The sequence below is a fragment of the Oncorhynchus keta genome, chromosome 19, assembly GCF_023373465.1.
Source record: "Oncorhynchus keta strain PuntledgeMale-10-30-2019 chromosome 19, Oket_V2, whole genome shotgun sequence".
Lineage (NCBI taxonomy): Eukaryota > Metazoa > Chordata > Actinopteri > Salmoniformes > Salmonidae > Oncorhynchus > Oncorhynchus keta.
In genome coordinates this window covers 5,300,689-5,319,029 of record NC_068439.1, presented here as the reverse complement: position 1 = coordinate 5,319,029, position 18,341 = coordinate 5,300,689, and the positions used below count along the sequence as shown (strand labels likewise).

Genomic DNA, 18,341 nt, shown 5'->3' with positions numbered 1-18,341 from the left:
CATCAACTGTTCAGAAGAGACTGCGTGAATCAGGCCTTCATGGTCAAATCGCTTCAAAGAAACCACCACTAAAGGACACCAATAAGAAGAAGAGACTTGCTTGGGCCAAGAAACACGAGCAATGGACATTAGACCGGTGGAAATCTGTCCTTTGGTCTGAGGAGTCCAAATTGGAGATGTTTGGTTCCAACCATCATGTCTTTGTAAGATGTAAGAGTGTCAAGAGTGTGCAAAGCTGTCATCGAGGCAAAGGGTGTCTTCTTCGAATAATCTAAAATCTAGTTTGATTTGTTGAACACTTTTTTGGTTACTACATGATTCCATATGTGTTATTTCATAGTTTTGATGTCTTCACTACAATGTAGAAAATAGTACAAATAAAGAAAACCCCTTTAATGAGTAAGTGTGTCCAAAACTGTTGACAGCAACATATTATTAAAAAAATGTTGTTTCCTCTTCAGAACCGATAGGCCCCTGCATTAAACCGGCCCCCGGTCATACAATCCGCTGGCGCGTCATACACTCTGTTGGTGCGTCACAGAGTTCCTTCTCGGAAAAACGGTGACATGGCGCCATTGTGTGGCTTTACGGAAAATAACACCAAAAGAGTTGATAACTCCAATTCATAGGAGTCCAATCAATCAGCAAACTTAAACGACAATGAAATTCATTATAGGCTACGTGTTAAATCTACTGTTGAACAGATCGTATTGACTTATTGTTTCACACCTTTATGGTTACGCACAAGTTGACAATTACGCGATAGACTTCACTTTCTACACCGATTGGTCAACTTTGATACGATATGCCTTCAAGTTGAAAACTTTGGCACTTTCACTTATTCTAGCTAATAGCCTACAAATCCTTCATTGTCGACAGGTCATCTCTGAAGTCGCTGGCGTTGCAGAGCACAGTGAACAGCTCTAGAGAACTATTTTATAATTCATCCATCCCCTTTCCTGGACCAATTTCCTTTTGGAAAGACCAATAAAAAGCGTGGGAAAATTCTCCCCACTTTTTCCATTTACAGGGCTGGTTATTAAAAGAAAGCACGCGGGGACGCCTGCCGGACATACCGCAGAGTAGTAGAACGACGGAGAAGTCAACCAACAGAAGAACCCAACTTTACGACTGACAGGTACGGATGCTTCGCTTTTATCTTAAACCGAGATTTAAAAAAAAAAATGTAGGCTATTCTTATAACATATTGGTCGCCCATAACTTTTACTTTTCGTCTTCGTAGAATTATCTGTGAGTTAACGACTGTGATGATGAAAGCATAACATACAAAGTGATGCATGCGTATGGGATTGTGAATATGATCTGGTATAGCAAAGATAAAATGAAAGAGTCAGTTAACATAGAGTTTGCTCACATTTTAAAATTATACAACACAAATGTATAAAATAGTTTGCGCCAACTGTCAACAGTTGAAAAATCCATCAAGTTCAGTCAAACGTGTCTCAAGAACATAACATTGTATACGAATTATTGGGGGGAAAAAAATAAGAAACACGCACACCGCTCTTGATAATGTATCACTGCTCTTTAATAACAAGCTCTACGAATCGACCACACAGCCTTCGTCATACAAACTATTGGTAAATATATTGAATACTTTTGGATGGTAAATAGGCCTGCAAAATACAGGAAAAATATATGTTTCTGAAATGGCATTACACTACAGCAAAGGAACATATGGTGTAACACAGGATGGAGACACAAGTGGACAGGGAGACAGTGTTATTCGTTCTGGCCTCACATAACATGGTTTTAAACCAGGATTGTTAGCGTGCTGTGGTGATTGAGGAGGGGGTTAGCTGTGGTCCACTTACAGTACATGCAACAGTGGTTTCCAACCCTTGTCCTTCAGTACCCCCAACACCCTGGTCTTCCAGTACCCCCAACACCCTGGTGTTGGGGGTACTGGAGGACCAGGGTGTTTGGGGGTACTGGAGGACCAGGGTGTTGGGGGTACAGGAGGACCAGGGGATTACTGGAGGATCAGGGTGTTGGGGGTACCAGAGGACCAGGGTGTTGGGGGTACCAGAGGATCAGGGTGTTGGGGGTACCAGAGGACCAGGGTGTTGGGGGTACCAGAGGATCAGGGTGTTGGGGGACCAGAGGATCAGGGGGGTACCAGAGGATCAGGGTGTTGGGGGTACCGGAGGATCAGGGTGTTGGGGGTACCAGAGGATCAGGGTGTTGGGGGTACCAGAGGATCAGGGTGTTGGGGGTACCAGAGGATCAGGGTGTTGGGGGTACCAGAGGACCAGGGTGTTGGGGGTACCGGAGGACCAGGGTGTTGGGGGTACTGGAGGACCAGGGTGTTGGGGGTACCGGAGGATCAGGGTGTTGGGGGTACCAGAGGATCAGGGTGTTGGGGGTACCAGAGGATCAGGGTGTTGGGGGTACCAGAGGACCAGGGTGTTGGGGGTACCGGAGGACCAGGGTGTTGGGGGTACTGGAGGACCAGGGTGTTGGGAGTACCAGAGGATCAGGGTGTTGGGGGTACCAGAGCACCAGGGTGTTGGGGGTACTGGAGGACCAGGGTGTTGGGGGTACCAGAGGATCAGGGTGTTGGGGGTACCAGAGGACCAGGGTGTTGGGGGTACCGGAGCACCAGGGTGTTGGGGGTACCGGAGGACCAGGGTGTTGGGGGGTACTGGAGGACCAGGGTGTTTGGGGGTACTGGAGGACCAGGGTGTGGGGGGTACTGGAGGACCAGGGTGTTTGGGGGTACTGGAGGACCAGGGTGTTGGGGGTACTGGAGGACCAGGGTGTTGGGGGTAGTGGAGGACCAGGGTGTGGGGGTAATGGAGGACCAGGGTGTGGGGGTACTGGAGGACCAGGGTGTTTGGGGGTACTGGAGGACCAGGGTGTTGGGGGTACTGGAGGACCAGGGTGTTTGGGGGTACTGGAGGACCAGGGTGTTGGGGGTACAGGAGGACCAGGGGATTACTGGAGGACCAGGGTGTTGGGGGTACTGGAGGACCAGGGTGTTTGGAGGACCAGGGTGTTGGGGGTACTGGAGGACCAGGGGGTTGGGGGTACTGGAGGACCAGGGTGTTTGGGGGTACTGGAGGACCAGGGTGTTTGGGGGTACTGGAGGACCAGGGTGTTTGGGGGTACTGGAGGACCAGGGTGTTGGGGGTACTGGAGGACCAGTGTGGGGAAACACTAACATACAGTGTTTGGGGGTACAGGAAACAGGACTGTCCAGGGTTTTTGCGTACTGGAAAGGGTGTTTGTGTTGGAGGACCAGTATTTGTATTTATTATGGATCCCCAGGGTGTTTCAGTTCCTGCCAAGGCAGCAGCTAGGGTGTCTTCCTGGGGGTTTATTATGGATCCCCATTAGTTCCTGGAGGCCAAGGCACCAGCTGTCTTCCTGGGGTTCATTACTGGATCCCCATTGTTCCTGCCAAGACCAGGGTGTTTAGGGCTACTCTTCCTGGGGTTCATGGAGGATGGATCCCCATTATGGCGAAACAGGACTGTCCAAGACAGCAGCTACTCTTTGGGGTTCATTACGGATCCCCATCAGTTCCTGCCAAGGCAGCAGCTACTCTTCCTGGGGTTTATTATGGATCCCCATTAGTTCCTGCCAAGGCACCAGCTACTCTTCCTGGGGTTCATTACGGATCCCCATTAGTTCCTGCCAAGACAGCAGCTACTCTTCCTGGGGTTCATTATGGATCCCCATTAGTTCCTGCCAAGACAGCAGCTACTCTTCCTGGGGTTCATTACGGATCCCCATTAGTTCCTCCCAAGGCAGCAGCTACTCTTCCTGGGGTTCATTACGGATCCCCATTAGTTCCTCCCAAGGCAGCAGCTACTCTTCCTGGGGTTCATTACGGATCCCCATTAGTTCCTCCCAAGGCAGCAGCTACTCTTCCTGGGGTTCATTACGGATCCCCATTAGTTCCTCCCAAGGCAGCAGCTACTCTTCCTGGGGTCCGGCAAAATTAAGGCAGTTATACAATTGAAAAAACATTACAATACATTCACAACAGATTTTCACAACATATTAAGTGTGTGCCCTCAGGCCCCAACTCCACCACAGTACTAAATACATGTGTTTGTATGTTATCATGTGTGTGTATAGTGTGTGTGTTATTGTGTGTGTATATAGTGTGTGTGTTATTGAGTGTGTGTATAGTGTGTATGTTATCATGTGTGTGTATAGTGTGTATGTTATTATGTGTGTATATAGTGTGTGTGTTATTGAGTGTGTGTATAGTGTGTATGTTATCATGTGTGTATATAGTAATATGTAATATAATAATATATGTGTATATGCCATTTATATAGTTTTGTGTTACTTACAGTGTGTGTGTATACATTGTATGTTATGTGTGTGTGTACCCTGGTGTGCGTGTTACCAACTGTGCTACAGAAGTGGGTATAGTGTGTATGTTATCATGTGTGTATATAGTGTGTGTGTTATTGTGTGTGTGTATAGTGTGTGTGTTATGGTGTGTGTGTAGTGTGTATGTTATCATGTGTGTGTATAGTGTGTGTGTTATTGTGTGTGTGTGTATATTGTGTATGTTATCATGTGTGTGTGTGTATAGTGTCTATTTTATCGTGTGTGTGTATAGTGTGTATTTTATTGTGTGTGTGTGTATAGTGTGTATGTTATAATGTGTGTATGTAATCATGTGTGTGTATAGAGTGTGTGTTATTGTGTGTGTGTATAGTGTGTGTGTTATTGTGTGTGTGTATAGTGTGTATGTTATCATGTGTGTGTGTGTGTGTGTTATTGTGTGTGTGTATAGTGTGTGTGTCTCTTCACAGTCCCCTCTGTTCCATAAGGTGTATTTTTAGCTGTTTTTAAATCTGATTCTACTGCTGCATCAGTTACCTGATGTGGAATAGAGTTCCATGTAGTCATGGCTCTATGTAGTACTGTGGAATGAGTTCCATGTGTCATGGCTCTATGTGTACTGTGGAATAGAGTTCCATGTAGTCATGTCTCTTCCAGTACTGTGGATTTTTAGAGTTCCATGTAGTCATGGCTCTATGTAGTACTGTGGAATAGAGTTCCATGTAGTCATGGCTCTATGTAGTACTGTGGAATAGAGTTCCATGTAGTCATGGCTCTATGTAGTACTGTGGAATAGAGTTCCATGTAGTCATGGCTCTATGTAGTACTGTGGAATAGAGTTCCATGTAGTCATGGCTCTATGTAGTACTGTGGAATAGAGTTCCATGTAGTCATGGCTCTATGTAGTACTGTGGAATAGAGTTCCATGTAGTCATGGCTCTATGTAGTACTGTGGAATAGAGTTCCATGTAGTCATGGCTCTATGTAGGACTGTGGAATAGAGTTCCATGTAGTCATGGCTCTATGTAGTACTGTGGAATAGAGTTCCATGTAGTCATGGCTCTATGTAGTACTGTGGAATAGAGTTCCATGTAGTCATGGCTCTATGTAGTACTGTGGAATAGAGTTCCATGTAGTCATGGCTCTATGTAGTACTGTGGAATAGAGTTCCATGTAGTCATGGCTCTATGTAGTACTGTGGAATAGAGTTCCATGTAGTCATGTCTCTATGTAGTACTGTGGAATAGAGTTCCATGTAGTCATGGCTCTATGTAGTACTGTGGAATAGAGTTCCATGTAGTCATGGCTCTATGTAGTACTGTGGAATAGAGTTCCATGTAGTCATGTCTCTATGTAGTACTGTGGAATAGAGTTCCATGTAGTCATGTCTCTATGTAGTACTGTGGAATAGAGTTCCATGTAGTCATGTCTCTATGTAGTACTGTGGAATAGAGCTCCATGTCGTCATGGCTCTATGTAGTACTGTGGAATAGAGTTCCATGTAGTCATGGTTCTATGTAGTACTGTGCACCTCCCATAGTCCCTCCCACCTCCCATGTTCTGGACTTGGGGACTGTGAACAGACCTCTGGTGTCATGTCTTGTGGGGAGGTCATGGGTGTCTGAGCTGTGTGCCAGTAGTTTAGACAGACCTCTGGTGTCATGTCTTGTGGGGAGGTCATGGGTGTCTGAGCTGTGTGCCAATAGTTTAGACAGACCTCTGGTGTCATGTCTTGTGGGGAGGTCATGGGTGTCTGAGCTGTGTCCCAGTAGTTTAGACAGACCTCTGGTGTCATGTCTTGTGGGGAGGTCATGGGTGTCTGAGCTGTGTGCCAGTAGTTTAGACAGACCTCTGGTGTCATGTCTTGTGGGGAGGTCATGGGTGTCTGAGCTGTGTGCCAGTAGTTTAGACAGACCTCTGGTGTCATGTCTTGTGGGGAGGTCATGGGTGTCTGAGCTGTGTGCCAGTAGTTTAGACAGACCTCTGGTGTCATGTCTTGTGGGGAGGTCATGGGTGTCTGAGCTGTGTGCCAGTAGTTTAGACAGACCTCTGGTGTCATGTCTTGTGGGGAGGTCATGGGTGTCTGAGCTGTGTGCCAGTAGTTTAGACAGACCTCTGGTGTCATGTCTTGTGGGGAGGTTATGGGTGTCTGAGCTGTGTGCCAGTAGTTTAGACAGACCTCTGGTGTCATGTCTTGTGGGGAGGTTATGGGTGTCTGAGCTGTGTGCCAGTAGTTTAGACAGACCTCTGGTGTCATGTCTTGTGGGGAGGTCATGGGTGTCTGAGCTGTGTGCCAGTAGTTCAAACAGACAGCTCTGTGCATTCAATACCTCTCACAAATATAAGTAGTGATGAAGTCAATGAAATGAGATAAAATACCTCCCTTCCCTTCGTTCCCTCTCTCTCCTCCCTCCCTTCCCTTAGTTCCCTCTCTCTCCTCCCTCCCTTCCCGTAGTTCCCTCTCTCTCCTCCCGTCCCTTAGTTCCCTCTCTCTCCTCCCGTCCCTTAGTTCCCTCTCTCTCCTCCCGTCCCTTAGTTCTCTCTCTCTCCTCCCGTCCCTTAGTTCTCTCTCTCTCCTCCCGTCCCTTAGTTCCCTCTCTCTCCTCCCGTCCCTTAGTTCTCTCTCTCTCCTCCCGTCCCTTAGTTCTCTCTCTCTCTTCCCGTCCCTTAGTTCCTCTCTCTCCTCCCGTCCCTTAGTTCTCTCTCTCTCCTCCCGTCCCTTAGTTCCCTCTCTCTCCTCCCGTCCCTTAGTTCTCACTCTCTCTCCTCCCGTCCCTTAGTTCCCTCTCTCTCCTCCCGTCCCTTAGTTCCCTCTCTCTCCTCCCTCCCTTCCCTTAGTTCTCTCTCTCTCCTCCCGTCCCTTAGTTCTCTCTCTCTCCTCCCTCCCTTCCCTTAGTTCCCTCTCTCTCCTCCCGTCCCTTAGTTCCCTCTCTCTCCTCCCTCCCTTCCCTTAGTTCCCTCTCTCTCCTCCCGTCCCTTAGTTCCCTCTCTCTCCTCCCGTCCCTTAGTTCCCTCTCTCTCTCCTCCCGTCCCTTAGTTCCCTCTCTCTCCTCCCTCCCGTCCCTTAGTTCTCTCTCTCTCCTCCCGTCCCTTAGTTCCCTCTCTCTCCTCCCTCCCTTCCCTTAGTTCTCTCTCTCTCCTCCCTTCCCTTAGTTCTCTCTCTCTCCTCCCTTCCCTTAGTTCTCTCTCTCCTCCCGTCCCTTAGTTCCCTCTCTCTCCTCCCGTCCCTTAGTTCCCTCTCTCTCCTCCCGTCCCTTAGTTCCCTCTCTCTCCTCCCTCCCTTCCCTTAGTTCCCTCTCTCTCCTCCCTCCCTTCCCTTAGTTCCCTCTCTCTCCTCCCGTCCCTTAGTTCCCTCTCTCTCCTCCCGTCCCTTAGTTCCCTCTCTCTCCTCCCTCCCTTCCCTTAGTTCCCTCTCTCTCCTCCCTCCCATCCCTTAGTTCCCTCTCTCTCCTCCCGTCCCTTAGTTCCCTCTCTCTCCTCCCGTCCCTTAGTTCCCTCTCTCTCCCTCCCGTCCCTTAGTTCCCTCTCTCTCCTCCCGTCCCTTAGTTCTCTCTCTCTCCTCCCGTCCCTTAGTTCCCTCTCTCTCCTCCCGTCCCTTAGTTCCCTCTCTCTCCTCCCGTCCCTTAGTTCTCTCTCTCTCCTCCCGTCCCTTAGTTCTCTCTCTCTCCTCCCATCCCTTAGTTCTCTCTCTCTCCTCCCGTCCCTTAGTTCTCTCTCTCTCCTCCCGTCCCTTAGTTCCCTCTCTCTCCTCCCGTCCCTTAGTTCTCTCTCTCTCCTCCCGTCCCTTAGTTCTCTCTCTCTCCTCCCGTCCCTTAGTTCTCTCTCTCTCCTCCCGTCCCTTAGTTCTCTCTCTCTCCTCCCGTCCCTTAGTTCTCTCTCTCTCCTCCCGTCCCTTAGTTCCCTCTCTCTCCTCCCGTCCCTTAGTTCCCTCTCTCTCCTCCCGTCCCTTAGTTCCCTCTCTCTCCTCCCGCCCCTTAGTTCTCTCTCTCTCCTCCCGTCCCTTAGTTCTCTCTCTCTCCTCCCGTCCCTTAGTTCTCTCTCTCTCTTCCCGTCCCTTAGTTCCCTCTCTCTCCTCCCGTCCCTTAGTTCTCTCTCTCTCTCCTCCACTTTGAAGAAAGTATATATATATATATAATAGTAATAATAGTAAAAGAGAGATAACAAACAATCAGATAAAAGTCAAGAGTTGGCCCAGTTCACAGGATGTGTGTGTGTGTGTGTGTGTGTGTGTGTGTGTGTGTGTGTGTGTGTGTGTGTGTGTGTGTGTGTGTGTGTGTGTGTGTGTGTGTGTGTGTGTGTGTGTGTGAGAATCGTGTGGACATTTCAGGGGACAGCATAACAACAGTCCCCCCAGGGGAACGTAGACTGGAAAGAGACACAGTATCGTGTACGTCACTGAGACAGAGAAACATGAATCTCATTCAGAACACTGCATAAGTGTAATCAACATCACATAACACTCGGTGAAGTATGCTGAGAACGACTACAGTGTTGTGTAATATGATACAATCTAAAAAAGCCTAAGATTACTTTATTTGTAATACTTTTCCGAAAGGTTTCATTGTTTTATTTAATGTTTGGAGGTGGAAAAACCCCTAAACCACATTGGTTTGGGTGGTGAGCTCATGGAAACAGGGTTATTTATTAGGGGGGTTATGTTGTGTGTTCTGACACACATGACCTCTAGTAAAAGGAAGTATTCTAGAAAACATCCAGGAGCATGTTTCACCGGTGTATGTGTGTGTGACAGAGTCTTTGTGTGTGTGTATGTGTGTGTGTGTGTGTGTGTGAGAGAGAGTCTTTGTGTGTGTGTATGTGTGTGTGTGTGTGTGTGTGTGTGAGAGAGAGTCTTTGTGTGTGTGTGTGTATGTGTGTGTGACAGAGTCTTTGTGTGTGTACGTGTGAGAGAGAGTCTTTGTGTGTGTGTGTGTGTGTGTGTGTGTGAGAGAGAGTCTTTGTGTGTGTGAGAGAGAGTCTGTTTGTAGTGTGTGTGTGTGTGTGTGTGTGTGTGTGTGTGTGTGTGTGTGTGTGTGTGTGTGTGTGTGTGTGTGTGTGTGTGTGTGTGTGTGTGTGTGTGTGTGTGTGCTGATAGATAATGTATAATGTTTTTACGTTGTGTATGGTACATCCTGTATGGTACGTCCTGTATGGTACATCCTGTATGGTACATTGTGTATGGTACGTCCTGTATGGTACGTCCTGTATGGTACGTCCTGTATGGTACGTCCTGTATGGTACGTCCTGTATGGTACGTCCTGTATGGTACGTCCTGTATGGTACGTCCTGTATGGTACGTCCTGTATGGTACGTCCTGTATGGTACATCCTGTATGGTACGTCCTGTATGGTACGTCCTGTATGGTACGTCCTGTATGGTACGTCCTGTATGGTACATCCTGTATATACGTCCTGTATGGTACGTCCTGTATGGTACGTCCTGTACGTCCTGTATGGTACATCCTGTATGGTACGTCCTGTATGGTACGTCCTGTATGGTACGTCCTGTATGGTACGTCCTGTATGGTACGTCCTGTATGGTACGTCCTGTATGGTACATCCTGTATGGTACGTCCTGTATGGTACGTCCTGTATGGTACGTTGTGTATGATACGTTGTGTTAACATGTGTTCACCTGTCTCCCCCTGCAGGTGACAGAATATGTCCAGAGCTGATTGGTCCTTCCTGGAGCAGCTGTTGGAGGAGGGGCAGGAGTATAGCACCGGGGTGGGCCGTGTCTGGCTCACTGTCCTCTTCCTGTTCCGCATGCTGGTCCTGGGCACCGCCGCAGAGTCAGCCTGGGACGACGAACAGGACGACTTCGTCTGTAACACCAAGCAACCTGGATGTACCGCCGTGTGTTACGACAAAGCATTCCCCATATCACATTACCGCTATTTTGTCCTTCAGGTGATTTTTGTTTCCACGCCGACTATTTTTTACTTCGGATACGTGGCCATGAGGGCTGCAAAGGAGGGGAAAAAGGAGGAAGAGGAGGAGGAGAGGACGGAGGAGGGTGGGGCTGGTGAGGGACGAGAGAGGGGAGGAGTAAAGAAGAAGAGGGAGGTGAGAAAGGGGGATGAGATAGAACTAGTGGAGGAGAAAGGAGGGAGAAAGGTGTTGAAAGCTCTCCCAGAGGCTCCTAAGCTGAAGGGCCGTCTCCTCTGTGCCTACGCCGCCAGCATCCTCCTCAAGGTCCTCCTGGAGGTCGGCTTCATCGTGGGGCTATGGTACCTCTACGGCTTCGTGATCCCGGCCCGGTTCGAGTGTGTCCGGGACCCCTGTCCTCACACGGTGGACTGCTTCGTCTCCAGACCCACGGAGAAGACCATCTTCACCATCTACACCCAGACCATCGCTGGAGTCTCTCTCCTTCTCAACCTAGCAGAGCTCCTCTACCTCCTCCAGCTGGCCATCACCCACCACCTAGAACAACGCTATGCCCAGGAGCAGTACACCTTTCCTGGCATAGCCGGGGTCCGAGTCCAGCCTGGTGCTCCTCGCCTGGAGATGGAGATGCAGCAAGTTTCGCCTTACCAGGAGAAGGGCCATCTGTATTTACCCATGGGGGAGGCCGGCTACGCCAAGCCCAGTGAGAGTTATCTGGACCTGGGGGAGGCCGGCTACACCAAGCCCAGTGAGAGTTATCTGGTCCTGGAGTCCAGAGCAGGGATGGATCCTGGTGGTGACATTCTCCCCAGTTATTTGAATTGTTTGGGGGCGATAAGGACTACACACTCTTCAGGGAGAGCTCACCATAAGAAATACAGCACACAACACACACACAGTAAGGGTGCCCAGAAGGGACACAGTAACAAACATACTAAGCATTATGTATGAGGAAACCAGAGAGACTGATACAGGCACAGGGGGTGGAATGCACAAGAATAAGGAAACACTTTACTTGACACCCTGCGTCATAACCATGTCATAATATAGTCATAACAGCTGACATTAACCTGTTATAATTGGGTCATAACAGCTGACATTAACCTGTTATAATATGGTCATAACAGCTGACATTAACCTGTTATAATAGGGTCATAACAGCTGACATTAACCTGTTATAATAGGGTCATAACAGCTGACATTAACCTGTTATAATAGGGTCATAACAGCTGACATTAACCTGTTATAATAGGGTCATAACAGCTGACATTAACCTGTTATAATAGGGTCATAACAGCTGACATTAACCTGTTATAATATGGTCATAACAGCTGACATTAACCTGTCATAATATGGTCATAACAGCAGACATTAACCTGTCATAACGTGACATAATATGTTATAACAGCTGACATTAACTTGAAATTTAGGAGCAGATTTGAGGAGCAGGACAAGACACCCTCTACTAGACTGATGACTGATAAAAAGGACATGACAGGACTATCTGCCTGATATGATTACGATGGTCGAAATGCTTCTTGACATTGGCATGAAGTATATTTTCTATAAGTTATTTAAAATATGATGAACAAAATACTGTAGAGAATTCATGACAACAACAACAAAGGACTTAAGAAACAAACTTTCAAACGAAAGGAAACTTCTTGGCTGGGAAAAAAACTAATTTGAATAAATGTGGGTTGTGACACTCTTATGTAGGTGTCATAACCAGCCATAAAATAACACACTATATGTCACAACAGGTGTAAATATGTGGGTAATGACAGTGTTATAACAGTGTTACGACCATATTATGACAGGTTATGACTAGTTATGTCAGCTGTTATGACCGTGTTATAACTATATTATGACAGGTTATGACTAGTTATGTCAGCTGTTATGACCGTGTTATAACTATATTATGACAGGTTATGACTAGTTATGTCAGCTGTTATGACCGTGTTATAACTATATTATGACAGGTTATGACTAGTTATGTCAGCTGTTATGACCGTGTTATAACTATATTATGACAGGTTATGACTAGTTATGTCAGCTGTTATGACCGTGTTATAACTATATTATGACAGGTTATGACTAGTTATGTCAGCTGTTATAACCGTGTTATAACTATATTATGACAGGTTATGACTAGTTATGTCAGCTGTTATGACCGTGTTATAACTATATTATGACAGGTTATGACTAGTTATGTCAGCTGTTATGACAGTGTTATAACTATATTATGACAGGTTATGACTAGTTATGTCAGCTGTTATGACCGTGTTATAACTATATTATGACAGGTTATGACTAGTTATGTCAGCTGTTATGACCGTGTTATAACTATATTATGACAGGTTATGACTAGTTATGTCAGCTGTTATGACCGTGTTATAACTATATTATGACAGGTTATGACTAGTTATGTCAGCTGTTATGACCGTGTTATAACTATATTATGACAGGTTATGACTAGTTATGTCAGCTGTTATGACCGTGTTATAACTATATTATGACAGGTTATGACTAGTTATGTCAGCTGTTATGACAGTGTTATAACTATATTATGACAGGTTATGACTAGTTATGTCAGCTGTTATGACCGTGTTATAACTATATTATGACAGGTTATGACTAGTTATGTCAGCTGTTATGACCGTGTTATAACTATATTATGCCAGGTTATGACTAGTTATGTCAGCTGTTATGACCGTGTTATAACTATATTATGACAGGTTATGACTAGTTATGTCAGCTGTTATGACAGTGTTATATTATGACAGGTTATGACTAGTTATGTCAGCTGTTATGACCGTGTTATAACTATATTATGACAGGTTATGACTAGTTATGTCAGCTGTTATGACCGTGTTATAACTATATTATGACAGGTTATGACTAGTTATGTCAGCTGTTATGACCGTGTTATAACTATATTATGACAGGTTATGACTAGTTATGTCAGCTGTTATGACCGTGTTATAACTATATTATGACAGGTTATGACTAGTTATGTCAGCTGTTATGACCGTGTTATAACTATATTATGCCAGGTTATGACTAGTTATGTCAGCTGTTATGACCGTGTTATAACTATATTATGACAGGTTATGACTAGTTATGTCAGCTGTTATGACAGTGTTATATTATGACAGGTTATGACTAGTTATGTCAGCTGTTATGACAGTGTTATAACTATATTATGACAGGTTATGACTAGTTATGTCAGCTGTTATAACAGTGTTATAACTATATTATGACAGGTTATGACTAGTTATGTCAGCTGTTATGACAGTGTTATAACTATATTATGACAGGTTATGACTAGTTATGTCAGCTGTTATAACAGTGTTATAACTATATTATGACAGGTTATGACTAGTTATGTCAGCTGTTATGACCGTGTTATAACTATATTATGACAGGTTATGACTAGTTATGTCAGCTGTTATGACCGTGTTATAACTATATTATGACAGGTTATGACTAGTTATGTCAGCTGTTATGACCGTGTTATAACTATATTATGACAGGTTATGACTAGTTATGTCAGCTGTTATAACAGTGTTACGACTATATTATGACAGGTTATGACAGGTTATGACTAGTTATGTCAGCTGTTATGACCGTGTTATTACATGTTACTGATTGTATTGCGCAACATATACCTTGAAGGCAAAGTCTATGTAGTGGAGACTAGATTAGATCTTCCTCATTCAAATGGGAACCAGAGAAAACCTCCCTCAAGGGAGGTACGATCCTTGATCATGGAACACCAGAAAATGGGAACATGAGAAACCTCCCTCAAGGGGAGGTACGATCCTTGATCATGGAACACCAGAGAATGGGAACATGAGAAACCTCCCTCAAGGGGAGGTACGATCCTTGATCATGGAACACCAGAGAATGGGAACATGAGAAACCTCCCTCAAGGGGAGGTACGATCCTTGATCATGGAACACCAGAGAATGGGAACATGAGAAACCTCCCTCAAGGGGAGGTACGATCCTTGATCATGGAACACCAGAGAATGGGAACATGAGAAACCTCCCTCAAGGGGAGGTACGATCCTTGATCATGGAACACCAGAGAATGGGAACATGAGAAACCTCCCTCAAGGGGAGGTACGATCCTTGATCATGGAACACCAGAGAATGGGAACATGAGAAACCTCCCTCAAGGGGAGGTGCGATCCTTGATCATGGAACACCAGAGAATGTTAACATGAGAAACCTCCCTCAAGGGGAGGTACGATCCTGATCATGGAACACCGGAGAATGGGAACATGAGAAACCTCCCTCGAGGGGAGGTACGATCCTTGATCATGGAACACCAGAGAATGGGAACATGAGAAACCTCCCTCAAGGGGAGGTACGATCCTTGATCATGGAACACCGGAGAATGGGAACATGAGAAACCTCCCTCGAGGGGAGGTACGATCCTTGATCATGGAACACCGGAGAATGGGAACATGAGAAACCTCCCTCGAGGGGAGGTACGATCCTTGATCATGGAACACCAGAGAATGGGAACATGAGAAACCTCCCTCAGGGGAGGTACGATCCTTGAACACCAGAGAATGGGAACATGAGAAACCTCCCTCAAGGGGAGGTACGATCCTTGAACACCAGAGAATGGGAACATGAGAAACCTCCCTCAAGGGAGGTACGATCCTTGATCATGGAACACCAGAGAATGGGAACATGAGAAACCTCCCTCAGGGGGAGGTACGATCCTTGATCATGGGACACCAGAGAATGGGAACATGAGAAACCTCCCTCAGGGGGAGGTACGATCCTTGATCATGGAACACCAGAGAATGGGAACATGAGAAACCTCCCTCAAGGGGAGGTACGATCCTTGATCATGGAACACCAGAGAATGGGAACATGAGAAACCTCCCTCAAGGGGAGGTACGATCCTTGATCATGGGACACCAGAGAATGGGAAACGAGGAATAATGGAACAGTAAAAGGATGCAGTATAATTCAGTTATTTATGACTTCAGGAAACCTTCTGTTCCAATGGGAATGGGATAAGCCTATGCAGTGGCTGATTGTGACAATGGAAGAACTTGGGATTCCACAGGGAAAACAGCCTACAGAGCCCATGCAGTGCAGTGAGGTCTTGTGAGAAAGCATGGGTTTGGGAGGGAAATATGACTGTGTCCCAAATGGCACCGTATTCCCTACATAGTGCACTACTTTAGACCAGAGCCTTGTGGACCCTAGTCAACAGTAGTGCACAATGTAGGGAATACGGTGCCATTTGGGAGGTATCCTTTATGTTCTGAATTAAGCATGTTCCCTAAGGGATTAATGTGACCTCAGAATGCTGCTAGAGCCAGTGGAATGTACTGGACTATTCTGTCTGCCCGGAGACAAGTGTACTGGGATCTCTGGACTATTCTGTCTCCCCGGAGACCAGTGTACTGGGATCTCTGGACTATTCTGTCTGCCCGGAGACCAGTGTACTGGGATCTCTGGACTATTCTGTCTCCCCAGAGACCAGTGTACTGGGATCTCTGGACTATTCTGTCTCCCCAGAGACCAGTGTACTGGGATCTCTGGACTATTCTGTCTGCCCGGAGACCAGTGTACTGGGATCTCTGGACTATTCTGTCTGCCCGGAGACCAGTGTACTGGGATCTCTGGACTATTCTGTCTCCCCGGAGACCAGTGTACTGGGATCTCTGGACTATTCTGTCTCCCCGGAGACCAGTGTACTGGGATCTCTGGACTATTCTGTCTCCCCGGAGACTAGTGTACTGGGATCTCTGGACTATTCTGTCTCCCCGGAGACTAGTGTACTGGGATCTCTGGACTATTCTGTCTCCCCGGAGACCAGTGTACTGGGATCTCTGGACTATTCTGTCTCCCCGGAGACCAGTGTACTGGGATCTCTGGACTATTCTGTCTCCCCGGAGACCAGTGTACTGGGATCTCTGGACTATTCTGTCTCCCCGGAGACTAGTGGCCAAACACACTGACACACAGATGCGTACAAGCACACACACACACACACAAAAACTACATACACCCTTATCCCCTCTCCAACGTTGGCTTGGAGTCAGGAGAAGGGAGCTAGAACCATGGTGTGCTGGGATGGTCGCCAGTATCCAAAACATGAAGAATGAGGGATGGAGAGAAAGAGACTGGGGGGGGAGGGATGGAGAGGGAGTGGATATGGAGAGAAAGAGACTGGGTGGAGGGATGGAGAGGGAGTGGGTATGGAGAGAAAGAGACTGGGTGGAGGGAGGGAGAGGGAGTGGGTATGGAGAGAAAGAGACTGGGTGGAGGGAGGGAGAGGGAGTGGATATGGAGAGAAAGAGACTGGGTGGAGGGAGGGAGAGGGAGTGGGTATGGAGAGAAAGAGACTGGGTGGAGGGAGGGAGAGGGGGTGGGTATGGAGAGAAAGAGACTGGGGGGGGTATGGAGAGAAAGAGACTGGGGGGTATGGAGAGAAAGAGACTGGGGGGGTATGAAGAGAAAGAGACTGGGGGGGGGTATGGAGAGAGCAATGAAAACACAGAGAATGGGTATGTTCAATTAAAGTGACTGTTTCTGAATGTTTTTAAGTTAATTATGTCCTCTTTGTTTACCCACTTCATTGACTAGAGCTGTGAATTGATGGCTTCCACAAGTTATGGCTTGATGGACAACAGCATTTTAGCTAAGACACCTAATTCTTCTAACATTATCCTAATTCTCCTAACCAAGCCGATTGTGGTTTTTTTGTGTGTGTGTGGGGGGGTGTTATAGGCCGCCCAATCAGAATGCATTCTATGAAAGTCTTGAAATTGTGTTGTCAAACTGTAATGATTCCCTGATGAACGAAATTATTTTGTTAGTGGATTTCAATACGGATGTCTGCAAGAAGAATAGCCCAACCCACAACGTATTTATACACTTCTGTAGATCACTTGCTCTGACCCAAATGATAAAAGATCCCACCAGGATATGGTGAAACAGTGGAAAGTACGATTGACTTAATATTGGTGTCTGATCTAAAATATCGCAGAGTGTAGTAATATAGAATCTGGAATCAGTGATCATTTTATTACATTTTGCACAAGGAGGATTTTTAAAGATATACAGTGCCTTGCGAAAGTATTCGGCCCCCTTGAACTTTGCGACCTCAAGGGAGACTGTCACAGTGCAGGTGCATTTATACGGAGACTTGATTACACACAGGTGGATTGTATTTATCATCATTAGTCATTTAGGTCAACATTGGATCATTCAGAGATCCTCACTGAACTTCTGGAGAGAGTTTGCTGCACTGAAAGTAAAGGGGCTGAATAATTTTGCACGCCCAATTTTTCCGTTTTTGATTTGTTAAAAAAGTTTGAAATATCCAATAAATGTCATTCCAATTCATGATTGTGTCCCACTTGTTGTTGATTCTTCACAAAAAAATACAGTTTTATATCTTTATGTTTGAAGCCTGAAATGTGGCAAAAGGTCGCAAAGTTCAAGGGGGCCGAATACTTTCGCAAGGCACTGTATTTACAGTTGAAGTCGGAAGTTTACATACACATACGTTGGAGTCATTAAAACTCGTTTTTCAACCACTCCACAAATTTCTTGTTCACAAACTATAGTTTTGGCAAGTCGGTTAGGACATCTACTTCGTGCATGACACAAGTAATGTGTCCAACAATTGTTACAGACAGATTACTTCACTTATAATTCACTGTATCACAATTCCAGTGGGTCAGAAGTTTACATATACTAAGTTGACTGTGCCTTAAAACAGCTTGGCATATTCCAGAAAATGATGTCATGGCTTTAGAAGCTTCTGAAAGGCTGATTGACATAATTTTAGTCAATTGGAGGTGTACCTGTGGATGTATTTCAAGGCCTACCTTCAAAATCAGTGCCACTTTGCTTGACATCATGGGAAAATGAAAAGAAATCAGCCAATTGTAGACCTCCACAAGTCTGGGTCATCCTTGGGAGCAATTTCCAAACTCCTGAAGGTACCACGTTCATCTGTACAAACAAAAGTACGCAAGTATAAACACCATGGGACCACGCAGCCGTCATACCACTCAGGAAGGAGACGCTTTCTGTCTCCTAGAGATGAACGTACTTTGGTGCGATAAGTTCAAATCAATCCAGA

General features: G+C 46.2%; 1 protein-coding gene across 1 annotated transcript; it reads left to right on the top strand.

Moving 5' to 3' along the window:
• Positions 1 to 999: 999 nt before the first annotated feature.
• Positions 1,000 to 11,184, top strand: gja4 (gap junction protein alpha 4). Its single transcript, XM_052469113.1, has 2 exons — positions 1,000 to 1,138; positions 9,977 to 11,184. Exon 2 carries the CDS (start codon positions 9,987 to 9,989, stop codon positions 11,163 to 11,165), a length of 1,179 nt encoding a protein of 392 aa, XP_052325073.1. The 5' UTR covers positions 1,000 to 1,138; positions 9,977 to 9,986; the 3' UTR covers positions 11,166 to 11,184.
• The last annotated feature ends 7,157 nt before the right edge of the window (positions 11,185 to 18,341 follow it).

Excerpts from the sequence above, each read along its gene's own strand:
- gja4 (XM_052469113.1), top strand. The coding sequence starts at position 9,987 with ATGTCCAGAGCTGATTGGTCCTTCCTGGAGCAGCTGTTGGAGGAGGGG.